At 27.0% G+C, this 27,567-nt stretch overlaps 1 protein-coding gene across 2 annotated transcripts; it reads left to right on the top strand.

Moving 5' to 3' along the window:
- The first annotated feature begins 9,676 nt into the window (after nucleotides 1–9,676).
- On the top strand, nucleotides 9,677–27,051 carry LOC135929083 (probable protein disulfide-isomerase A4). 2 transcript variants are annotated; one of them, XM_065465579.1, is made up of 10 exons: nucleotides 9,677–9,811; nucleotides 9,935–10,155; nucleotides 14,597–14,779; nucleotides 16,986–17,124; nucleotides 17,540–17,602; nucleotides 18,296–18,391; nucleotides 19,020–19,145; nucleotides 19,614–19,650; nucleotides 25,463–25,608; nucleotides 26,891–27,051. In XM_065465579.1, the coding sequence occupies exons 2-10, from the start codon at nucleotides 9,942–9,944 to the stop codon at nucleotides 26,928–26,930; spliced, it is 1,044 nt and encodes a 347-aa protein (XP_065321651.1). In that variant the 5' UTR covers nucleotides 9,677–9,811; nucleotides 9,935–9,941; the 3' UTR covers nucleotides 26,931–27,051. The 2 variants fall into 2 exon arrangements, with proteins under 2 accessions (XP_065321651.1, XP_065321652.1); XM_065465580.1 differs by lacking the exons at nucleotides 25,463–25,608; nucleotides 26,891–27,051 and adding an exon at nucleotides 20,658–21,680.
- The last annotated feature ends 516 nt before the right edge of the window (nucleotides 27,052–27,567 follow it).

The raw sequence follows: 27,567 nt of genomic DNA, 5'->3' as shown, positions 1-27,567 counted from the left end.
TCCAAGCCCATTTTTCTTTGTTGACGATTTTATATAGAGGATCGGCTATTTCTGCAAAATTGTTCAAAAATTTTCTATAGTAGCCAGCCATTCCCAGAAATGTTGATAATTCAGCAGCTGATTTTGGTTCTGGCATATTAATTATTGCTTCAATTTTGTCGTGATTATCAAGAATCCCCTTGGCATCAATATCATGACCCAGGAACCTCACTTTGTTTTTGAAGAACACACTTTTGTTGAAGTTAGGTATTAGCCCAAACGATGATATTCTATCAAACACTTTTTTTATGTTATTAAGGTGGGCTTTATCGTTTTTCCCAGTTATTAGTAAATCATCAATATAAAATATGACGTCATCCATGTCACCGAAGATTTGATCCATGATCTGTTGGAAGATTGCAGATGAGGTCTTAAGCCCAAAAGGAAGTCTAGTAAATTAGTGATATCCCTTGTGCGTAGATATAGTTAAAATATTTCTGCAACTTTTATCAATCGGGACCTGTAAGAAAGCATTTTTAAAGTCAATCTTCGTAAATTTCTTTCTTTTTAAAAGTTTAGCTATTAGATCATTGATTCGTGGTAGCGGGTATTTGAAATATTTTATAGCTGGGTTTACAGTGTCCTTAAAATCAGCACAAAGCCTAATGCTCCCATCATCTTTGTAGACGGCGGTAACAGGACTTTCCCATCGGACATCAATCACCGGCTCAATAATTATATCATGTATCCATTTTTTAAATACATTCCTCACAAGATCACTTTTTGAATAAGGAATACTTCTAGGCGGTATAATTTTAGGTTGGGCATCTCTTTTTAAATGTAACTTGACACTTGCTTTGTTGATTGGCCCATAAGTTAATTTGGATTCACACTCTTTAATCAATTTTTTTATTTCATCTTCATAATTGTGTCAACATTTGCTATAAATTTATTTAAAATATTTTTGAAAGCGTTGATCCATGTACGTCCCAACAAGGCATTTTTTCTTGATTCAACGACTACCCCTTTTAAATATTTTGAGATACCTTCATAAGTCACTTTAACTTGAGTAATGCCGATGATCTTGATTAAATTTCCGTCATAAACGGTAAGTTGTAACTCGGATTTCTTAACATCTCTAATACCAAGTTTTTTAGCCAGACCATGAGGTATAATAGTATGTTTGGAGCCTGTGTCGACTTGCATACTTGTAACAATATCGTTCACTTTTAAAGTAGTCATAAATGCATTATATTTATCATTAAGCATGTCCCCAGATTAGTTGTTAACATTGGAATCGTTATCATCTTTGTTCTTTGTAGAGTCGACTTTCTCTTCAAAAATTTCTTCAATATTCATATTGTAATTATTGTTGTTGTATTGTATTTGCTTTCTATTATTGGTTGTCGCTACCACTATATTTATTTGAATTGTTGTTATATTGTATTTGCTTTCTCTGACTGTTGTCGCTACCTCTATAATTATTTGAATTGTTGCTATAAGATTGGTAATTGTTACGATTTCCGTCACCGTATTGGATCTGTTTTCTCTGATTATTATCATGCCATGTATTATTTCTACCATAATTAGATTGATTATTATTGTTGTAGCGATAGTTGTTGTAGTTATAGTTATTATAATTATCTTGGTATCTAGAATTATTATTACCGTAATTCCTATCATAGTATCTAAAATTATTATTATTGTCATAATTCATACCTCTATTCCTAATATTATCTCTATTATTATAATTATTTCTAAAATTATTATCAGGTCTAAAATAATTATTATTGTCATTTCTATTTCTATTGTTAAAGTTTTTATCTTTATCAGACTTTTTATCGTTATTCATATAACTTATATTATCAATATCTGGTTTATCATTAATACTATCTAATTTAGTTCCTAACTCCCCCATTTCATTTAAAGTTAAATTAATATTTTTACAAAATTTATATTTTATTTTGTCATTTAAGGTAGACGTACGTAATTTTTCTTTTAATCAATTGTCGTCTGAAAAGTTACATTTTTTATGCAGTTTTGATACTCTTATGTACCATTGCATGAAATTCTCACTCGAATTCTGCTGTAATAAGTTGAATTTGTTTATTAAAATATTTTTATCTTGTACAGGTAAAAGGTAAGCTAATTTCTTAATCACTATCTTAAGATCTAATATATCGGTATCAGAGCAAATTGATTTAATATTATCAAACACATCATCAGATAAATTATTAAGTAAAGTATTTATTTTAATGGAGTCCGGTAATGTGCTGGTCGAAAAATAACTTAACACCCTATCTAAATAAATCTTAGTAAGTGGTCCAATAAGTTTTGGGAATTTATAAAATATGAAATCTGGTTTATTAGTATCCATTTATTGTTAACTTTTATAACATTTCATATAAGCATTTAAAATAAAAAATGATACGTTATATTTTTATAAATAAACTCCAAATCATTATAAACATAAAATTTTCCGTTAAGTTGTTCAAAATATTTAATCATTTCCTTGAGACTAAAAAATTCAAAGATAACATCATCACTATTGGGTTCTCTTGAATATTGTATATCACATTCATAAGTAAATTCATAAAGTATATCATAAATTGATACATCGAAAGGTATATTAATAAGTTTGAAGGAAAACATAGTGAGAATAATTTTAAAATAATTTTTACCTTTTTTTTTCTCCTTTTATAGAATTTATTTGTTTCTTTTATTTTTTTTATTAATAATATTTTTACATATAACATCTCACCATAAAAATATATGGAAGAGAAAAAAAAATTTTTTTAAAAAATTGCATGGTGGCGAGTCTTTTTTGCCAACCTCACTCCAAGGCAACATGTAGAGAAGATGAAAATATATTTTTATTATCTGTTTTATTTTACTTTTTTACAACGTATTTATATCTTTTAATAAATAAAACTAAAATGAAAATATAATCTTAAAATAAACTAAAATATAAGTTACTAAAATAAAGGTTACAATTTGTAAAACTAAAATAAAGGTTACAATTTGTAACTAAAATTATATTATTCAACACCATACATCGATGGAAACCCCTAGGACAGTATATGTGTTTATGGAGTTTCATCTATTTTTATGACTTGTTCGTATTTTTCGTCTATCTGGAGAATATTTATTTTAATTAATTATGTTATTAATAATATTGATCATCCTATAAATGTTGTGGATTACACTGGAAAATGATAAAGGAAAGAACCAAAATGACATGTATCACCTTAGTTTTTATTTTAGATCCACAACTACCACCGTCCACCATGGTTAGACTATTTATCATAGTCTAAACCCTGAGCTAGTCCACGCGTCAAATCCTATAACTACCCTCGTTCTTTCAAGGTCCTTTACTCACTCTTGTACTTCAAATATAACAGTAGGCTTAGCGTTGATAACCTTAGGACATCAGAAAAATTTAATCTTATTTTATTCTTTTAGATCTTTTAGTGTTATTAAACAGTCATTGTCAATTTCCGCTAAAAGAATTTCAGGAGATTTTCCTCCTCTTTTTAGCAAAATCTCGGCAGGAATCACTAAATATTTTTATAGCACGATTAATTTGAAGCCTAGGTTTGAATTATCTCATATGGAATGACCATCTCAATTCAATTTTATGGCTAGATTCCTTTCTCCATCAATCAATTTAAATTTTATTTTATAAAAAGTAAAATTCATCAATAAAATAAGTTCTTTTCAAGTTCTATCTAATTATGCACATGAGATTTACATTTTTGTAATTAATATTTTTAATATTAATGAACATATTTCTTTTTTACTGTTTTCAAGATGACACAATGACGGTCATTTTAGAAAACAAAATTAGTCATGTAATGTCATTCTTAACCTTCTTCATTAAAAAAATTTGATTCATATTACTTTCCAAACCATATAAGGCAAATTATTCCTCAAAAAAATAAGAATATTTGTGTATTCTTCTATAAAAAAAACTCAACTATATAAAGCCGTTGTTTTTGTACAACTCTTATTATGAGAGTTAAAATATGTATTATTTTGTCATTCAATTCTAATATCATAAAAAATGTCAAATACTCCTATCTTTATCGTTCTCTCGAACAAATTCTTATTCAAAACGAACATTTATAAGAAAAAAAAATTTTTTTACACTAAAATTTTTTCAATAAGTCAGCGGAATATCTATAAAATTTTTAAATAAATTAATTCTCCTAAAATAATTTTGTGTATCAATGGTATTGCATAAATATATCATAAAATAATCGAATAATATTAAAAGCAAGGATTTAAATATAAATATTCTTCGCAATCTTGAATTAATATCTATAGATTTAAAAGGGGAATTAAATATTATGCAATAATTTTATCATAATGTTAAATTATTATTGCTTACCTTTGTATTTGAGAAAGTTCCAACTAAATAATGCACATACGATTTACATTTTTTAATTATGATGATTTATCAAAATATTTCAAATTAAATCCACACAACACTGTAGTTAATGTCATTTAACCTCTCCTTCATTAAAAAATTATTTTTATTTTATAATACTTTCCAAATCTTAGAAGGCAAAATTATCCTCGTACATAAAAAATAAGAATATCAAGTATTTTTTCTATAAAAAATCATAACTCTTTTTATTCAATAAGTTTATAGATTTTTTTAAAAAAATAGATATTATTTCAATTATTATATATATAATATATTATTATGTAATATCAACGATCCACAAAATTATCTTCGAATAAATATGTGAAAAATTTTTTTTAATAATTTTCATAGACCTGCAAAGATACCATTTGCACGGCCCGGCCTGGATTTATTTTTCAAAATTTTTTTCGGCATGGCCTTTAAAAAAAATTTCAGGTCCTGGGCTGATTTTTTAAAAACATATTATATTTTTTTATGATTTTTATAGCTAATAATGGAGATTTCAAATATTTGGGTTTAAGGCCCGGATATTTTTTAAAAAAAATTTCAGGCCCGGCCCGGTTTACAGGCAGGGTTGCCAGGTCAAAATTTTCAAATTGTGGGAGAAATTCGGTATTTTGTGGAAGTAATATAAAAATTGTGGGAGAAATATGAAAATTGCTAAAAAAAAAATTTGCGGGCCGAAGGAGAATTGACTTAGTTATCCGCTTATTATTTTTTATAAATATAAAATCGAATCTATTTTCCAAAATAAAATAGGTAATTATTTTTCAAAATAAAATAGCCAACTATTTTTCAAAATAAAATAGCCAACTATTTAAAATAAAATAGCCAACTATTTTTCAAAATAAAATAGCCAACTATTTTTCAAAATCAAATAGCCAACTATTTTTCAAAATAAAATAGCCAACTATTTTTCAAAATAAGCCAACTATTTTTCAAAATAAAATATCCAACTCTTTTTCAAAATAAAATAGTTAACTATTTTCCAAAATAAAATACGCAACTATTTTTCAAAATAGGTAATTATAGTACGACACAAAATTTCTTAAATACTATCTTTATTATTAAAATAACATATTGATTTATTATAATATATTAATTTTGTTTAAAAATAATAACCAACAATCTTTTTTAAATACAAAAGAATGTAAACAAGATAAAATTTTATCAAAAATTGTTATTTTACAATGTAAAAAAAATATATTTTATGCTAATGTATAAATAAGATTTTATAAAAAAACAAACAATTTTAAATTTACAATGTAAAAAATAATTATAATCAGTGCGGGGAAGTTGTTCTACAGTATTTAGTTAATACAATGGGGGAAGGGAATATGATATTTTGAGGCATCAAAAATCTTCAAAGCATAAATCAGTACAGGGCAGTCTATCAACATCTATTGCAAAACAAAAATATTCTTCAAAAATAAGAAATAATACAGATGCAACTACAGTTGCGGAAATGGTAAATACCTATCATGCAGTACAGCATTCAGAGAGCTACTTAACATCACAATGTTCGTAGAATCTTTCCCCATAATATTTAACGACTAATATAAATGAAAAGTATACTTTGTAGAACACAAATGAGCAAGGCTATCATCAATGTTTTAGGATATAAATCCAGAAGGTCAATTCTTGACGTTTTGAAAGATGTGCAAACATATGCAATTCTAACAGATGCATCTAATAAGGAGATATTAAAACATTTCCCTTGATCCTCCCCTATTTCAACAAAATTAATGTCATTTCAATAAAACTATTAAAAAAATTTTCTCCAGATATGAAATATCCAAAGACATAGTTAACCATATATAATGGTAAATATGGCAGATTTGGCATTACCAATGAATTGCATGGCATCTTTCTGATCTGATAATTCCTCAGTGAATTTGGTAAAAACCAGAGTATATTTACAGAATTGATTCAGCATAATGTTGGTTGACAGGTTCCTCCTAATACGCGCCATCGTAGAATTTTAAAATTTTACAAACCTTTGTCATAATATTTTGAAAAAAATTTTCAAAAATAAATGGCATAAGTATATTTAGGAATTTTACATATAGGAAATCTACTATATGCTGTTAATATGCAGTTGCAATCAGAAGAATATAATTTAATAAAGGTTCACTAAATTATGCTGCAGAAATACCAAAGTAAGAATATTATTACTATTATCGGATAATTATTAATAAGATTTAATATGATGTCATGTTTGAGGAGATTGTAATGCTTCTTTATTTTTATGATTTGCTAAAATATTCAAAATATTAATTTTACAATGTAAAAAATAAATTTATTTGATTTTATGCAAATGTATAAATAAATTGATTTTATGCAAATGTATAAATAAGATTTTATAAAATACAGAAAGTCAAATAGTTATAGTTAATTATATTTTATTTGAGATTTAAATAATGGAACTAAACGTTTACCGTCGTTATTAAGATATTTATAAAATTCCTGGCATGACATTTTATAATTTTGTTTAACCATTAACTCGGCCTCTAATGTTGTTAAAGCAATTCGATTTCTCTCCTTTCTCCAGGCAGTCCTCATCAGGCTAAAAATGCGCTCCGATGAGGCATTAGAATGAGGTAAGGAGAAAACATACTCGCAAATTTTTTCCAAGCATGGGGATTTATCGTTATTACGAAAAAATTCCACCCATTTCTCCTCTGCTTTTAGACCATCTAACTTTAAGTATTCTGGCGAATCATAAAAAATGGAAAAAATTACAATCTCTTCAAACAAGGCTTCAATGTCTATCGGTAATTTTAATATATTTATTAAATTACAAAAACCATCAAATGATGGTTTCTGTTCCAAAGTCATAATATTTATACACTTGTAAATAGAGTTATTAAAATCAAATCTTGATTGTAAATATTCCAAAATTGTCTTAAAAAAATATTTGCTTCATTTAAAAATACGTTAATTATAGTAATATTTGAACATTTTAATATGATATTTTTAGCAATAGCGCAGAGATGCACATAGCTGTAGCATGCTTTATCAATAAAGAATCTTCTGATTGCAACTGAATATTAACTACATGAAGTAGATTTCCTACATGTGAAACTAATCCCAAATATGCTTCTGACATTTCATCCTCGAAAAAATTTTTCAAAATTTTAGGACAGCTTTTAAAATCTTTATTTAAGAAGTATTTCTTTAAGGGTTCGTAAAATTTTAAAATTCTCTCGATGGCAGGTATTAATGATAACCACCTGATAGGTACATATCGCAACAACTCACACCATTCCAAATCAGACCACTCCACCAATTCTTTTAATTCAGTGACTCTTTTAGTTGATGAAATAAATTCGTTAAAACATTTCATCTTAATTACTTCGACATCTACAGATAGTACATTCATTGCCTTCTTGCAAGAATTATGCAGTATATGGCATATACAGCCAATTGGTATTAAATCTTTATTGTGCTGCCTCAATTCGGTAAATACACTTTGATTTTTGCCAAAATTAACAGAGGCATTATCAGCGCAGAAAGCTGACATGCAACTCATTGATAACCCTGAATCAGCTAAATTTACCATTATGTGGTTAGCTATATCGTTGGATTTTTCACTATCGGATGAAAAAAATTTCAATAGTTTTATAGAAATGCCTTTATTCTTGTTGAAATAGCGAAGGATCAGGGGAAATGTTTTAATATTTTTCTTATTTGATGCATCTGTTAAAATAGCATATGGATGTCCTTCTTTCAAATCGTCTAGAATTGACCTCTTGGATTCAGGTCCTGACACATTTGTGATAGCCTTGCTCATTTTTGTCCTACCTCAAGTAAAGTTAGCACTTATTTTGGAGTCGTTAAATATTAGGGGAAAAGATTCGACCCACATTGTGATGACAGATAGCTGTTAATGTTGAACTACATGATAATTTTGAAAATGTCGAGTGGAGAATTGGAGAATTTTATAAAATATATATTTTAGAGCGGAAAAATAAAATTAAAGAACTAGACATATTTTTCGAATAAATATTTAAAATTTATTTTAAAAATATAAAAATAATCAAATACTGTCTCTCAAAATTATTATTTATATATTAAAAACATTAAAATGTTAAAAAAAAAATTGTGGGAGAAATTAAAAAATTGTGGGAGCTTTTTGTGGGAGATTTCTAATTGTGGGAGTTTTGTGGGAGTAAGATGTATGTGGGTAAACTAAAAAATTGTGGGAGACTCCCACTGATGGGGGAGACATGGCAACCCTGTTTACAGGTCTCTGATAATTTTATAGATATGCCACTGACTTTATATGAAATAATTATAGTTTAATGTAAAAAATTATTTGTTCGTTTTGAATAAGAATTTGTTCGAAAGAATTATAAAGATAGAGATATTGACATTTTTTTATATGATGTTTGACTTAGAATTGAGTGATAACAAAAATAAAAAATGTTGTTTACATATTTTGCGCTCTCATAATATTTCTGTGTGGAAACAATGGCAAACCCTAACTTTATAGATATTCTTGCTATCTAAAAAGTTTATAAATACAATACCATTGATGCAAAAAGTTATTTTTAACAAATTTTTTAAAATAATGATTTTATAGATATTCCGCTGACTTTAATTTATTAATTATAAATAAGTTTAAATACTTGTTATAATTTTAAATACTCGTTTTAATTGAGAATTTGTTTCGAAAGAACGGCAAAAATAGGGTCAATTGACATTTTTTTTAATATTTTTTATATGATTTACGAATTCAATGAAAACAATATATAAAAAAAATGTTGTTTTAAATATTTTGTGCTTTCATAATAAGAGTTTCTGTTCGAAACAACGGCAAATTCTGTATATACCAATACAATTCATATAATAATTGTATTTTATTAACTTTAAAATTCAAATTTAAAAATAATTTCTTATTAAATATGATTAATTAATTATCTAAGAATTTTACGTCACGTTGCGGCCATAAAAAATTAGTGACAAGTCTGGCGGCGTGGCTCATCTAAACGGCAACTTTTCCGGCCCTGTAGAAATTGTCTATGACGCACAGATCTATGCAAGAGCCAATAGCAAAAAAGTATTTTATTGTGACGAATCAGCTGTGATTTCCCTAACTATTAATTTCGCATTGCTTAAGCAAATCGAATATTTAAAAGTTTAAAGGAGCAAACATTCAAGTTTTTTTCAAAAAAATTTATAAAATAATAAAAAAAAACATATGGAAATGAATTGACGACAATCTGCTTATAATTTCAATTTTTTTTTATAAATTTGTAATTACTAGAAAAAAAGAATTAATATTTTTCTTAAAATTTAAAAAAATGTCTAATATTTTAGCTAATAATTCTTAAAAATAATATATTTAATTTACGAAAATTTATTTGAGCCATAAAAATTTAATATTTTATATAATATAAGGTATGGGTATATTAAAATATTGATTTAATTAATTAATCAATTAATTATAGTTGTTGTTTACTTTTTTTTTGTAAATAGATTCATTAAAGATTTCATTTATTATTGTATCATTTTTTATGACAGATAAGAAATGAACTGCAAATTATCCACTTCCAAAAGAAAACATTTGAATATTATTACCCTGTCAAATATCGTCTGCTCATATCTCTTAATCGTCTGCCTTTTATTAAATTCGTTTTTGATTTGCGCCGCTGAAGAAGGAGATGAAGAAGTTATCGAAGATTTGGTCAGGGAAGCCTTCGAAAATATGGTAGATCAGAAGGATTACGTATCCGTTATATTTTGTAAGTCACATTTTATTTTGAATCTTTTAAGGTAACAATATTTTACCCTTCAAAACGATTTCCCCTCATATGTCTAATTTGGACAGATAATTGATTCCAAATTAGAAAATCGTTTACTTTAAGCTATAATAAAATCTGACAAATATGCAGTGGCATCGCTAGCACCTACCCATTTATTTATTTAAATTGATATCAAGTGGTCAAAAAATAATGTTAAAATTATGTTTAAGAGTTTTAAGGACATTTTTGTCTTCCCTAACACCTAGATATTAATAATTAGCTTGTTTATCAATAAGCACAATTTTTTTGTTTAATTTTTTATTTATTTTAAACTATTCAACTCATAATAATAAGGTGGGATTTCGCGCTTACTGTAAATGAGGCCTTGCCATATCTCATCTGCTTTGTAAAAAAATAAAAATATTACTCATTATATTTTAAAAATCAAGTGAAGTATCTAATGGCCAAATTTTATTTAACTTCTAAAAACATGTATACTTTTAAAATTAAGGCGTCGTTTAGCGCGAAACGCCTTTCGTTCATCGCTTGAGCGACATCATGATATTTCCTGCTTACTATAAGTGCGACCTGATTAAAACAAAACAGGCGCTCTTTTTGAGTATTGCTTTATCCAGCTGGTTTAAATGAATGAAAGAATTGTATCTTAAGAAAGTTTGATCTAAAAGAAATCTTAATTACAAACAATAATAATAACTGGATTTCTCAGTTTCAATTTTAAATCATTTCTTAGCGGTGATTTATAAAATTTGAAAAAACCTGATTTGCCACATGCTCACAATGTGAACTTCAGATATTTTGTCTAGATTATATATATTTTTTTTTAAATTCATATTGCTAAATTGTCTGGAAATCACAATGTGGATGAATCATACATGCTGGAATACATTTCTTGTCAAATCGCATTTTAATATTTAAAAAAATGGCTCTTAGGGTATGATTTAAAATTGAGAAATACTGTATCCTTAATGGATTCCATATCTCATTACTATTGTTGTTAAAAATCCCGAGGTCGATTTTTAAAAGGGGGCCGATTAAGATTTTAGCTAAAATAATATTATCCAAGCCTCGAAATTTAGCGAACAGATGTCCAACCCTTTCTGCCATCTATGAGCAAAATGTTCAGGCTCACATATTTTGGTTATAATCTTAATTGAACTTCTTAAACAACATTACTATTTACGGACACATTATGTGCCATTCTTTCAATAATTATCATGCAAAATAATTAATCAATTCTTATCTTATTTAAAATTTTTACATAAAATTAGATATATAATTCCCACAGATAAAATCAATTAGTAATTAATATATCTTGACCTTGGCTCTAATAAAAAAAAAATTTTTTTTATTGAATTTTTTCATAATATATAATTGAAAATTTGCATCATTAGAAATTCTAACCATAAAAACAATTTAAGAAATATATTATATAATATAGAATGGATAGATGCGTGTGACTAAATTATAATTTTAAAAAAACGCAGGAGATATTTTTATTAATTAACTCGTTGGCATGTGCTGAACAAGTTCTTTAAAGAAAAAAATTAAAATAATTATATCTGGACAAATTTGTCTTCTTCATCAAAAAGTATCATTTTATCAAGGGAACCGAACCGAAAAGAATCCGATCGGCTCTCGGTTTGATTAAAAAAAATAACACTTAAAAGTTCGGTTTCGCAAGAAAATAATAAAATCGGTTCGGGTTGAAATTTTATATACACAGGTTTTCGTTTTCGCTTACAAACTAAATAATCATATTTTTGATAATTTTATCGAGATAAACCACTAACGTTATTAACCCGTTTTTGCCTTAACTCTTAGTTATCTATTAAAAAAATTGTTAATATTCAAATAATATAAACCTAAAATGTTAACTATATCATTTTTGTTAAAACTATTATCGTCTAATAAGGATATATTTTACACGCTACTCTGCATTCACAGTTAGCGCGAATTCGCTTCGAAGTATACAAAAATGAATGAAAAATGCTTATATTTGTATCATATTTCGTATACGGGAATTCTCACTAACTATGAATGCAGGGTTACTTGGAGATTACATCACATTTTTGCATGCCCATGTAATATTATTATTATTTTTTTACATAATGCACGCCGATTTGATTTTCTGATAACATTCCAACTCCAAAGATCTATTTATTATTACCTTACCCCTCTCTTTCACGGGATGGGCAGGTTAAACTAATAATACATACTAAATGCCACATATTTTAAAAAAAATGATATTTAATAACTCCACTAATAATTTTTAGAAATTTTTTTTGTATTTATAAATTATTTATATCCACCATATATAATAAAATTTTTACCTTCTCACTTCACAACTGGCTGTGATATAGTCTTTAAAGACAGAATTTCCCGTAATTTAAAATAATTTTGGATATATATTTAGGTAGAGAAATGATGACCTAAATTTATAATTCAGGAACCTGCTACTACTTTCATGTCTGTTTCTTCGGTTTCTCTTACAAAATGATATTTATATTTTTTTAAATCCTCCGGAAGGCTCCCGAATCGCGCGCCTAGAACCATCAATTACATGTATTTTCAGTAAAAGTACCGCACTCATTGGGTTGAGAGATCAGTAAAATAACATTTATTTTACATGAACATTTTTTCTTTCCAACCTCATTACCAACCAACTTTAGTTAATAGTTAATCGCCATCACTCTTCCCCATATAGTCTCAAAAAATGTAACATTTTACCATTGAAAATAAAATCGCTTCGATGGATTTTTATCATTTGAAATAAATGAATCCAAATTTTAAGCTCTCCAAGGAAAGCTTTAATCGTTATTCCAACGATATTTCAATAATAGTTTTTATTTATCAATTAAAGATCAAAATTTAGATAAACTAAGACTACATATTAATCTTCTTTAGAGAATTTTCAGTCCGATCCTGATATTTTTATAGAAAAAATTTAAGGCCGTTTTTTTAAAAGAAGTATTTTTAAACTTTCTGCCATATGTTTATATTGGCTAACCCAACCTGCGGAATCAGTCCGAGATTTTATTAGTTTGTTCTGGGAGAATCGTGCCAATTAATTTTTCCTAATTACCCCCCCCCCCCCTCAGGATTATAAGAATTAATCTACTTTTTTTTCTAAACCATTTTTAAAAAAAATCTTCGCTAAACAAGAATTCACAAGAGTATTACTCCCTCAAAATTTTAAAAAATTTTTTTTTTTCCCAGGGAATCTACCCACTTAAGATATCTTATAGAATCGGATTACATACATCTTCTATCGAATGAGAATACATATTAATTTTTTAATACTCTTTTTGTTCCCCGCCGTCAAATTCGCAAATCATCAAATTTAATATTAAAAATAAAATAGTCAATAAATAATTCATAAAAACTTCGACACCAAATTTATATAAAAAATAAGTTTAGAGAAATTTTAGATAATTTTTGTTTTAAAATAAAGAAGTATTGTTATATGTTTTCAATTATATCAATTTAAAACTCTTTTTTATTTTAAAAGAAAAAAATTTAATAAATAAAATTTTATACTTGTAAATATTACAGCTGTTTTGTTGGTAATATTTAGCTATGAAAAATTAAAAAAAAAAAATTATGAATATGATATTATTTAACCGAGTAGTATTGATTTTGAAAACAATAGAGGTTATTTCAAATTTATTTTTATTATATTGTCTCAATTAGCTATCAAAAATTTGGTAAATAGCTTCATCTCAAGGAATGTTCAAAACTGAAGGAAATTTTTTTTTGTTGTGGAATATATTTTAAAAATTGAAGAAGCATCTGAAGTAGAGTTGGATTAATGGTTAAAGATATGTGACCTAGGTAATATTAATATCAAATCTGACAGGTCATGTGATAAATAGACGAATGTAAATTTAAATAAATCAGCTGTTGCACAAAAAATTTCCTTGAATTGGACCATAATCAAAAATAAATTAAACCAAATAATTTTTCTCTTTTAAGATTTGAAACTTGGAAGAAAAAAAAATGATATACATAGCTTGTGGACAGAAAGTTTAAAATAATCATTTAATATCTTTCTTTTTTTTTTGAGTTTATTTTAATTTATAGCAATGAGAGAAGTTTATAATTTCTTCAAAATCCTTATAAAAACTAATGGTTCGAAATTTGGCAAATTGAAGTCTAAGCCTATTTGTCATTTAGGAGCAAAATTCCCAGGCTTACAAAATATTATTTTGGCTAAAATATTAATTCGGGTCGTTTTTAAAAATCGACCCAGATCGAGCTTTTCAACAACACTGGGTAAATATATAAGAAAATTTTTCAACCAGACCTATTATCAAGTAAGCAAGGGCTCTCTGTTTGGTGAAATTGGAGGGTATGAATGAGATTCTTCTTGGTTTACTTTTTTTAAAATTATATTATATAATCCCTATTATCCTATTTAAAGACACCAAAAATTGTGCCAAATGCGACGAAGTGCTTGCCGAATTGGAGCACATTGATGACGATGCGGGTCGTTACGGAATAGAGATGATTAAAGTGAACAATATAGAGGAAGCCAAAGAGCACGGTGTAACCACTTTTCCAGCTTTGATCTTTTGGAGGAAAGAGATTCCCATCTTATACGACGGTTTGAAAGAAATACTAGTTAATACATACATATAGCACATGTTTAGTAATATTATATAGCATTTTCGATATTCAGATGGAGTGGGGGCACCCCAAGCATGTTAAAATTTATATTATATAAAAATGGCACAAAGATATTTCGCCCTAATAAGGTATTAAAAAAGACCCCCCCCCCCCAACTAACAGATCCATGGATCAGCGCAAATTCTAAAAGGGTCATATCTCAGTGAAGACCGGATCCGTTTATTAAAATTTTAACTTTTAATAATAACCTATGCCACAATAATCTCAAAGGGAATAGGTGCCAGCATTGCTCCCCCTCCCCCGCCCGCGAATTATTTTGATGCGAAAATTATTTTAATCTTAGTATATATATTCCAAATTTTATTTATTTTGGTTAACTGGTTTTTTAAGTTTTTCTTTCTTTATTTCTTATTTTTTTTTTAAGAAAATGTTGGCATAAGTTTCTTATTATATCCTTAACAATTTATTTTTTTTAATCCAAGCATAAGAAATTAAAATAAATATATGCTTTATATAAAGTCTAAAGTTCTTATTGTCAAAATATAACGGAGACAGATTTTTAGAATGAAAACTTGGCTTATGCCAATTTGGATTGGGCCAAAATTAGGAACGTTTATTTATATGGAATTCATTTAGCGATTGAAGAGGGGAGGGGGAATATAGGAGAAGGTAAAATTTTTTTTTAAAACTGATGGTAACTAAAATATATCGTTTTAAACTTACAAAGTATCTATTTAAACTTATTATATTACATTGTTGCTTTTAATAATATAGGAGAAGGTAAAATTTTTTTTAAAAACTGATGGTAACTAAAATATATCGTTTTAAACTTACAAAGTATCTATTTAAACTTATATTACATTGTTGCTTTTAATATCACTTAAAAATTTTGAAAATGTAAATGTTGGTTGCAAAATGTAAGAAAATGATTCTCGAAATAAATTGCACTATTATTTTTTTTTTCTGTTTCATCACTTGCTATTTCATATATTTAAAAAAAAAAAAATAGTATTATGGATAAAAATCAAGCGTATAAGGCGCACACTTCAAACGCAAATAATGCGTACCCCGCTAATTGGTCAAATTACCGCCTAGCGTTAGAAACCTTTTTAAAAATTAAATTAGGTTTGCTGGATCAATACCTTTTTAATTCATTCATTTTACACGTTGATCTACGGCCTTCCAGATAAGAATAATAATGAGGCACCAAAAATCTCTTCTTATTGATTTATTTAAAATATAAATTAAACTTAAATATTACATAAAATGTAAAATAAATAATTTAACCTTAAAAAATAAAATATTAATTAGGCAGACGATAATATAATTTGCAACCCAATTCCTTTTTTTTATAACGCACGCCTCAATTATAGTAAATGCGTTTAATTCAACCGGTGCGGTAATTAAAGCTGATATATGGAACGAAGCGATGAAAACGCCATGATAAATTTTGAAAAACATCGTCTATGTCAAAACCTATTGTCGCTACGATGAATCAGCTGTAATTTCAAAAGTGTTGAAAACCGTATCGTTTGAACAAAACGCGTTTAATATAAACGAGTCCTTACAAATTCGTGCTATGAATGCAGGATTATCGAAAATTTTTAAGATACTAATATTTAAAAGAAAAAGATAACATCAGCTAAAACAAGGAACGCGTTACATATTTTTTTTAAGTTAAAAAAGGATGGCAAAGCTTAAACGCTCTATATATGCACGCACTGGTAATGGATGAATTTTTTAATATTTTTGTTACGAATTTCATTGGAAGAGAAAGAGAGAGAGCTACGCCGTATTGTCATATTTAACTTTCGATTTTTTTAAAAAAATATTGGTGGTTACGTCAGACCTATAGTGTGTGTGGTGATGTTTATTTAGTTTTTAAATGGTTGCTGCAAAATTTAAAAATCTAGATATTTTTGAATTTTTTAAAATCAAAGGCTGTTCAGAAATTGACCGGCCCTCCCCACTTCGACTCGTTAACAATTTTCAAACATAAATTTTTGCCAGGCCTGACCTAGCCCGATATATTTTTTTTTTAAATTGACCAGGCGAGTCGGTTATTTTTTTAAAATTACGACCCGAACCGCGGGCCGGGCTTTGTCTCTCTAATCGATATATGTAGCTTTTATTTGGTTGAAATATTATTGACCTCCTTTTTTTTTAATTCGCGCAAATTCTAGGAGAATGGGATGATGACGCCGTTTTAAAATGGCTTTTGTCTCACAAGGAAAGCGTGGTGAGAGAACTAAACGACGAAAACTTTGATAAAATCACCCAAGTTGCTCAAGGGGGTGCCTCCGGTGATTGGTTTGTACTATTGTGAGTCCTTAATTAATTTTTATTGCTCAAATATATTATATAAGAATAAAAAATATATATATTAGTTATTTTAGATAATTTTTGTAAAATTATAGCTTCTATTTTGAGTTGGCTATTTATTCTTTTTATTATAAAAAATGAAAATGTGTTTTTATTAGTTACGTATGTCTTAAGAGTTAACTCTACCGCCTAAAAAATTATCCTTATTTATATCGCCTTAAAAAATAATCTCAGGGTTAACATCTTTTATTTTTTAATAGCATATGTTACTCTAATACAAACTAAAAAAGTTAAAATGGCAGGCAAAATAGAAGAATTTTTACCCCCTAGAGTTTGTGCGGAACACGAATTTAGCTATTCTCCCTTTAAGTTTGTTAGCGTTCTTAAACTCATTCATATTCCATAATATTTTAAGCTACGAACCTTCGAACAATAAAACTGCAGAAATAATGCCGATTTGGGAACTAGTCGCGTCAAAGTAATTTTTATTTTTAATTATGATATATAATCACAAATGGCTTACAGCCCCAATATCCTGTTTAAACTGAATCGAAGAAACTGAGTCTAAGCCGGGTGGGAAAATAGATAAAAAAAATAATAAATCGGAGCCGGTCATTGTCAAAAACTTTTAAAAATATTTTAAATCGGATCGGCATTAAAATAGGGAGGAAAATATTCAGTCTGAATTGGACCTAAGATTTGACCTCTGTAGTATCGATCTGCATTGGGCCTAACAGGCCCTGCCCGAAATTTTTTTTAAAGCCCGACCCTATACTAAACTAAGTTTTTCTTAATCTCCTGAAATAATAAAAAAAAATTATTATCGACCGGCCCGAATTCATTTAAATATAGAAAAATTATTTTAAAAAAATATTCTGCAAGCAAAAAACTATTGGCACCTTGTTTCTTGCATGAATTTAAAAATATACCAATTTATTTCACAAAATTGAATGATATATTTAAAAATAATTTAACCGCGACCCGGTCCTACACAAATTTTTAAAAAAGTCGGACCCAGCCCGAACCGAACTGAATTTATTATTTTAAAAAGGCCCGAACCGAAACCCGCTAGAGCCGGGTACCGGTCGGGCTGGAATATTGTAATCCATATTCTATAGGTCATGGAATATCATCATAAATTAGCACATGTATTTTACTGGTCGTATATTAGATTGAACAGCAAAATGAACATAGGCAAAGTCGATGTCGAAGTATCGGATGAATTGGAGAATAGATTTGGTGTTAGAGAATTTCCTGCCGTTTTATTGTAAATACAATTTTATATTAAATATAATTTAATATTAAAATGACTAAAGTTTTGAAAAAAATATCAAAACTTTTATGAAATGATCCCCAATATCAAACGCTTTTTGTAAGATGTTTGCACATACTTTAATATTTGGTTTATCAAGTATCAAAACATTTCCACCAATATATGCTAATACATTTAAATGTTGTCCACCTCTTACCATATCTAATAATTCAGTTCGATGTATATGACCATTTTTTTTTATTGGATCCAAAATATCAACCTATCACAATTCACAAAATTCTTTGAGTGGTAGTTGTAAGCATTATGGATACAGAAACGGACATAAACCAGAGTTTAGAATCCGATCCAGAAGTAAGACTCGGAAAACCAGGACACAAATCGAAGAACCAGGACCTGGAACTATTTTTTAAAAATTATGGAACCCGGAACTAGAACCCATTTTTAAATTTCTAGGACTTTTCTAACAAAAATGCAAACCAGTTTTTCTAAATTTTTTTAAATAAAGTCAGAACTACCAAAATTAGAACTCTTTTTTGGCCCAGGTTACAAACTATGTTATAAACCCTATTTTCTTAATCTTCATTATTCTGTACTTAAATTTTTATTTTTTTAAATAATTTAGCTTTCGAAAATCCAAACTCTACACTTACAATCAACCAGAATTTAGCGCTATCAAACTCATGTCTTTTGCCTCCCGCTGGTACAAAACCGTCAGGGGAGAAAGAGTTCCTCAAAAAGCTTCCTCCTTGTAAATATTTTAAATTAATTAATTCTCCTCCATCTTTCTTATTATTTCATCGGAGATACGGATTAGAAATGGCCGATATCCAAAAATAACCATTAACCTTCATAATTTATTTGATTTTCCTTTTTAGCTTGCATTATTTAAATTAAAACTATAAATTTAGAAAGAAAAAGAATCATTATGCAAATTGAAATTTTCTAAACCGATAAGAAAGAAAGTGATGTTTTCCAATTATTTTTTTTTAACTTTTAATTTAAAATTTAGAGATAACTTTCATAAATTTAAGAGATAACTTTAATAAATAATTTAAAATATTTATGAATAATATCATTGCTTTTTTCTCCAATAAATTTAGTATTATTATTTAGTATCGGTTATCGATCGATACTTTTAGTATCGATTCGGTTATCCTGTAATCTCTAATTTAGAAATTGATCATTTTCATTTATTGTCATTTTTTTTTTACTAAAGGGATGAAATAGTGTCAAAAATGGAATACGAATTAGCGGTAAGTTTTGATTTTATTATATATGACGATTCATTCCTTAAAAATGGATTTTGATGCGTTCTTGAATACAAATTAGCTGGTGACACGCCATTTTGATTTCTCGTGTAATCAATATACATTAAATTAAAAAAATACAAAGTTTCATTTAATTTTATAAAAAATTATTTTTTGGGAAACCTAAATGGCGTGCCACCACCTGATTTATAATTGAGATACAATTAATTTAAATGAACGAATGAATTGCCAGCCTTTTTATTTATATATTAAGAATTAAGACACAGTTGTCCTAAGTTTTTTGATTGACATTTATAACGAAAAGAAAAGTAATTTTGCTTTTTGGATTTGGTCTAATAATGTACTAAATGTAATATTTAATTGTTACTCGATTAGAAAGAAATTATTGGCTAAATTAATTTAATTTATTTTTATGATTGAAACTAGAAGGCGAAACTTTAATAAGGAGTTAAAATTTTATATTATATATTCATGGAAGGGTGGTCTCATCCAACTTTTACCAATTTTTTTTTTGACCCATACTATAAAACACAGTTTGATAGAAGATTACTACATTTGTTTAAACATTTTTTTTGTATTTGCTAAATAATTAGAAATTTTTTTTCAATTTCTTTTTGTAAAGTAAAAGTGTGATTATTATATTTATCGAGATAAGGTCACTTGTTAGGACAGGGTGCTCTGACTTGGCCTAAACGCCTGTTGGGAATGGTGTACCATTAACTGAGCACTTTTGAAAATAGCTGTAATGAGTTCATATAGTGTTGAACAGCTTTTCTTCTCTTTTTTTCTCCTATATAATTATTTACAAATATTTCTAGTCTAGGAAAAATAATTCTAATTTCTTGAAAGAGATTATTAAAAAAAAATGATGATTAAATTCTTGTTCCGGACTTCAAAGGCTTTTTTAATTGGGATTGTTAGATATTGAATTAAATGCTAATTTAATAATTAAATAATATTTTTTTTTTAAATTGATAAAAAAAAATTTACAGCAAAGAAATTTTATGCTATCAGTGATAGGGGCCTCAGCCGCTCTAGTTGTTGCTTCGACCGCTTTGATAGTTGTGTTCATAGGGATAAGTTGGATGAGACAGCCGTCAATCACACCTCCTTTCTATAAAAGTCTGAAGAAAGAATAAGTGAACAAAAAGGAAGAAGAAAAAAAACATTACATATCCAAAAATATTAATCATATTTTTTTTGCCAAATTTCTAATCTTATAATGATATGTACTACCATAAATGGGAATATTTATCTATATGTGTTAAGGGCCGTCACGTGATTATAGTTTCGTACCCTAAAAAAATAATTTTAAAAAATTATCAAAAGTATAATTTATTCAACCTTAAACTAAACTTTTGCAATGGGTGCTAGCTATAGTCATTCCTTTAATTTCAGTCATTTTATTTTAAAAATATTTTAAAAAATTTGATATAATTATTAAAAAAATCTGACCCTATATACATAAAACTTGATTGGTGATTCATTCATTAAATAATTGTGGTTTGCGCGTCAATTAAATGTAAATAAGACAATTAGTCGACCTTCAAACCATAAAATGGCGCTACAGTTGACTCCTATGTAAATATATACTTTTAATGAATGAATCGCCAATCTAGTAATATATCTACATTATTGCCCTTTAGCTAAAAAAACAAACTATTATCCGTTTATTTGTAATTTTGTATTTATTTTAAGCTTTCAAAAAGGGATTTTTTTAAAAAAAATTGTAACTTTAGGATAATAAGCTTATATATAAATGAATGAATCAAAATGTTTTTTTTTCCTTCAAAAAAAACATTATATTAAATAATAATTATAATATTTTGAAGAATTTACTTATTGCTACAAATTTTAACGCCAAATATTATAATAATTTTTAATTTCAAAATGTCCATTTAACATTATATAATATAATGATGTATTTTTTTTAAGGAAATTGTGATTTTCCTTTAATTTTTTTAAAAAAGAAGAATTTAATTTTGGGTTTGTAACCATGATACACTATACAATCTTAAAACACTTAAAATTTAGAAAATTATATTTACAATTTATTTGTGGTGATATATAAGAATCAATCTAATTAATATAATAAACTCATCTTTTATGATGCTCAAAAAATTTATTTAGTTTAAGACATACAAAATTAAGATCCATTTATTTGGCCAAAAATAGCACAATACAAGAAAAAAGAAATAAGAAAACGAGAAAATAATATAGGAGCCGCTATCATTTAAGATTGCGTGTCGCTGTTACATTGGATTCGCTAAAAAAAATGAGACCCCTAGCCCTACCCTTTCCCGTAATTTATTCTCCATGAAAAAAAATATGCTTGCCCCCTTCTCGAAAAGGTTTTTGGGTGTTTTCCGCGTGATAGATAATATATAATATAAAAAATTATTGTTTGATTTATAAAAAAAAATTTATGATATTTGATTTTAAAAGTTTAAAACAGTCTTCAATTCTAAAATGAAGGATAAATCATTAAAGATTAACATAATATCTAGAGTTTCTTTCTACATGGCAGGGCAAGCTACGTTACTATATGAGAAAGTTGTGAAAAAAAATGTGATACTCATCATCTTTCTGCTATATTTTAATAATTCAAATCATAGAATCGGAACAGAACGAAGGGAAAAAAATAACGAAAATAAGGAGATAAATTGATAGAATACAAATTGAGAAAGGGGAAATAAACGTAATGATATTTAAGAAAGAAAAGAAATATAGCTACTTAAAATTTATCGACAGAGAAAATAAGAATGATCCTGTTAAAATGGTCACTTGGTAAATATCTTATTTTAACAGTTACCGTAGAGCAGCTTTGTAATTTTTGTTGGCATATTATGAATAACCTTGTTAATGTGAACAATGTACCATACTTTACTCTGGGTATGTTGGGACACCTATATGTGATAGTTAGTCCACACATAAAATAGAGGTCTATATATAAAATTAAATTTTTTTCCCCATATTTTTATAATACTATAAGCCTGAAGGCATATTAATTTATTTATAATAACATAATACGCAATAATTAGTAAATTAAATTTATATATTATATTAAAAAAATTAATATTTTAAATTGATAAATATTCATTGAAAATAACTTGCTTTTGTTTTAATCAAAATTAAACATGAATATGCAATATAGGATAACTATCCAATCACCAACCATGACCTAGCTCACTTAGTTCATTTAGAATCATATTAATTCAATAAGATTCTGAAAAATTAAATCTATATACGATAAAGTTTAAAATTATTTTTTGTTATAATTATTACGTTGTGACCGTCTAAAGTTTTTCTTATTCTATTGTTAAAATTTTCCACCACAATGATTTCGAGTAATCCCAACTTTATTTCAATCCAAAATAAATTTATAATCAAACCAAAAAAAAAACAAACAATAATTTTATAATAGTAATAAATCGAAAAAAAATTAATTGTTAAAAAAAAATTAATTGTTAAAAAAAATTCAAAAAAAGAAATGAATTGATTATTTACAATTTTCGCTTCCCTTTTATAGGGAAGCAATAATCATGACAAATAAATAATTAAATCCTATCATCATAATGACTTTACAATAATTAACTTTTATAAATCTAAAAATAAAATGTTAACGCGATTAAACTAAAACATAAAATTATAAAAATAACAATGACTCACCAATTTAACTAAAACATAAAATTATAAAAATAAAAATGACTCATCAAACGTAATACATACTGATTTTACCAAAAATCAAATTTTACAAATCAAAGTCTCCCAATTATGACAATAATTGATTATAATTATATTAAAAAATAACCCAATAACATTATTTTATTCTTAATTCAAAAATGATATAATAAAAAAAATCTCAAAAATTTTAGATTATAATGTTTATTTTATCATTTTATCTGCCCAATATATTTGGCCTACATTTTACTCAAAATTGACTATAAAAGAGGTAAGATGCTCTTATATAGATTAGAAATTTTAAAAAAAATTTAAAATTCTAAAATTACTTTTTTACGACTATCAGGTGTTTTTTTTTAAAAATATTTTTGAGTGAACGACCTAATGGACGGACTGTTTCTTGAACCGAGTTCTGATGACGGATGAGACCAGATGATTTAGACTTAATGCGACGATAATTTTTTAGATACAATAACAACTTAATATAATATTTATATGATTTAATTCTTCCAACTCGAATATAGAATTTTCAATTATCTTCTAGGTATGAAATAAATGTTATGTATCGATGATATTATTGTTCATTCTCCAAACTTAATCTATAAAATGATGCTACGCTAAATATAGGAATTTTTTGAGGTCCGCTCATATACCAACAATAAATAGATTTTTTTTGTGATAAGTATTAATGTTATTAGAGCATTAAAATATTTATTTCTCAATGGCTATCTGTCATTTATATATTTATATTAAATTTTCATTTTGACATTAATTCTTTTATAACTTTTTCTCGCTTGCTGAAAATTTTTAAAAATTCTTATGCCTATATTTTGCTATTATTTTGTATTTGCCTAGCAAATGTCTTTTCGAATAAATTTATATTAAGACCAATATTTAACTTTGAAAAGTTGGATTTGACGGGAAATATATTCCAACATATGTAGAAGCTGTAAATTTTACACATTTCTGCCATTAAATTTTGTATTAAAAATATACTATGTATGTATAAATAAAGATAAATTAAGAGTAGTTCAAAAGTTGATAGTAAAATTGTCTGAACAGTGTTGGTACTGTATGACTTCTTGAAAAATGTCAAATCAGATTTTTAAAATTTAAAAATTCCCTTTAATAACTGATTTAAAATTGAAAGATTTTGAATCGTCCCGTGGATTCCATATCCCAATACGATATATACAAAAACAATTCTTTAATTGGTGAAATTAAATGCCAAAATTCTTATTTAAGAAAATTTTCATTTTAACATGCATTATTTATCTTTTATATATTGTTTTGCAATTATTAAATATTGAAGAATCATTTTCTTTTCACCTTTATTTATTTATTTATATTTTCACGTCCTACGTGTTCCAAGATATAAAATGATAACAAAGAGGTATCCAGGATTTTACTAAGGGGGTGGGGAGCAATATTAGATGGAGTTTTCCCCCATAAATTTAGAAGTCTTTAGGTCCCCTGCCTTTGGTTATATTATATGTTTATAAAAATAATTTTGGAATTTCATTTATTTTTTTTTTAAAAAATGCCTTTTTTTCTAAATAAATCTTGAGTTTTAGTCACTATTTTATAAATTTATTAACTTTTACTAATTTTAACTTTCAAATTCTTCTTTATAGTAATAGATTGTATACATTTTTAAGGGAGAGGGGTGTGGGGGGGGGAATATTTTACTAGTTTAATTTCATAATGGTTAACGGTGCATATACGCACCAGGCTAGATTTTTTATATAGGATTTATTTGCTATATTTTGAAAAAATTGAGCATTTTCATCCGCTAGAAAAATTTTGACCATTAATAGGTCAAAATGATATTTACGATCCCCCATCTTGGCTAATGTTATTCAACTTCTTTTAAAAATTAATGGGGGAAAAAAACTAATAATAATATAACTCATTGATATACAAAGTAATAGAGGCAAATTAATTTATTGAATGGGCTTTCAATTATTTTATCATAATATAATTCTCTACTATATAAAAGTATTCAATTTCGGGACGGATGCGTTAGGAAGAATGGATCATTTAATATGAACCTATTTTAACGCCCGAATATTTGCCGTTATCATTGACTTTTAAATATAATTTTGTTTATTTTTAGAATAAAAACTTTATGTACGCCATTGTGGGATGTTCGATAGGATTGGTGATTGCTGTCACGAGCCTTCTTGTAATCTTCAATGGCTTGTCACATTTAAGTGTCACTAACGACAATTATCGCTCTCTCGGATTCATAAACAATAGCAAGTAAATTTTTATACATGAACAGATAGGGTTGATTTTCTTATTGATTATGAAATCGAATGCAGCGAGTCATAAAAATAAGTATTCTAAATGATGCAAAATTTCAATTGAAAGATTTATGTTAAAAAGTAAAATCCCATAGTAACTGTTATTCTTTTGATTTATTGTCTTTAACTTAATAAGAGAAATATTAGAGCTTGCACTGAATCTATAATTTCAGGTTCTACCTTCACTCAATAATAAAAAAAATTTAAGACCGAAACAATCTGAGAAATATTAATTTTTTTTCAAAGATCCGAGTTTGGAGTTTTATTTTAGAAATAAGTCCCATCCAAAAATAAAAGAATTTTAATTGGTCGGTTGAAATAAAAAAACAAGGAAAGAGAAAGGAAGGGAAGGAAAGAAAAGAAAAGAAAAAAAGTAAGTAAGAAAGAAATTTAAAAAATTTTGAGGTTTGGGTCCGATCAGGAATATGTTTTTTTTATTTCTAAATCCAAATCCTATTGAGTAAGGCTGAATTTACAGTGGGTTCCGATCCGACACGATTTAACAGCTGATCGATTTTCAAAATCTGTTTATGAGATCAATTCTTCTTTATTAACTAGTTGGCATATGCCTTAAAGGTTTGTGATTTTCGGTTTTCTTCAATTATAAAATTGGTTCCGTCTCCATCTTTGGAGCAAATTTCTTTAATATATTTTTTTAATCTCTAGAATGTCTTACGCATTCTAATCGTACATTTCCCTAATGTCTACCACCTTCCTTTTGCCCCCTCCCCCGATCGTTAAAAAAATTTCATTATTACTTTTCCCCTCCATTTGTTTTTATATATAAAATAAATTATGCTCTTGTGAGGCTCTAAGCCAACGAATCTTGCTCTCTATGAAACAGAGTGAGAGGGCAAACGTAGCGCAGCGGTGTGCAGCGCTCGAGGGTTTAATGTTAATTTTATTTTTAATCCTATTCTTTATAATAATTTAAGAAATATTGATTTTTATAAAGTGAAATTGATCTTTAAACTTTTTTTATAAAAAATCGCTCAGCTGTTAAATCGTGTCGGATCGGATCCTACTATGAATCCAACCTAAATGTCTGTCCAAGTCCAACCGGATTTGTCCATAAAGAGCTCTAATAGATGCTATGAGTAATAGGACAGTAAACCAGATATCTAATTTTTGATTTACCGTATATTGAAAAATACCTGGTTTAATTATGAAAAAATATATATAATATAATTTTAGAGTTTAGACAAAGATAAATGTATAATTTTTCTCGTATTATCTAGCAACGGACCCCCCCGAATAAAAGAAGCTGACAATAATTGAATAATGGTATAATGGCCAAAGCAATAATAATCGAGAACATCAAAATTCAGAATCCTATTATAATAACTGCAACTTAATTTTTATTAAATATTTAGTTATTGTTAAAAATGGGAATGTTTATTTTGTTAACCAATAAACCTGTCAAAATAATTTTATAATGTAATATTATTCAGAAAAAAAAATGGAAATAAATTGTATCTTCTTAATGTTAATGTTCGATTAAATTACCCACCATTCGCGTTTGTAACAATTTTTTTTAAAAAAATGACAATATTTAACTTTAGAAAAGTAATAAATTTAAATCAGGGGTACAAACCGAATATAAATCGATATAATTTACTGAATCCAGGACCTGGAACTAAACTTTAAAAAGACCTTGATAACCTGTTTGAACTTTATATTATAACTTACTTTTTTATATTATATTAATAAATTAAACGAAAAGAACAAGTAATATTTATAATTAAGACTGTTGAAATGCCCCATATGGGTCGTTTTTTAAAAATGGGTCTATGAAGATTTCTAACCAAAATTAATACTATGCAAGCCTCGAGGTTTGGCAAATAAAGGTCTAAACCTTTCTGCCATTTATGAGCCAAATATTCAGACTCGGCCCATTTGTAAATTTCTACCAAAA

Source organism: Gordionus sp. m RMFG-2023, chromosome 4 (genome assembly GCF_954871325.1).
Source record: "Gordionus sp. m RMFG-2023 chromosome 4, tfGorSpeb1-WG-v2, whole genome shotgun sequence".
NCBI classification, from domain to species: Eukaryota; Metazoa; Nematomorpha; class Gordioida; order Chordodea; family Parachordodidae; genus Gordionus; species Gordionus sp. m RMFG-2023.
The sequence above is the reverse complement of the archived record's forward strand: the minus strand, read 5'-3'. Positions and strand labels throughout refer to the sequence as shown.

What these genes read in the sequence shown, in the direction of transcription:
- LOC135929083 (XM_065465579.1), top strand. Translation starts at nt 9,942, where the DNA reads ATGAACTGCAAATTATCCACTTCCAAAAGAAAACATTTGAATATTATT. An exon ending in TGGGAACTAGTCGCGTCAAA is followed by an intron (nt 17,603 to 18,295) that starts GTAATTTTTATT and finishes GTCGTATATTAG; the next exon opens with ATTGAACAGCAAAATGAACA. An exon ending in AAATGGAATACGAATTAGCG is followed by an intron (nt 19,651 to 25,462) that starts GTAAGTTTTGAT and finishes GTTTATTTTTAG; the next exon opens with AATAAAAACTTTATGTACGC.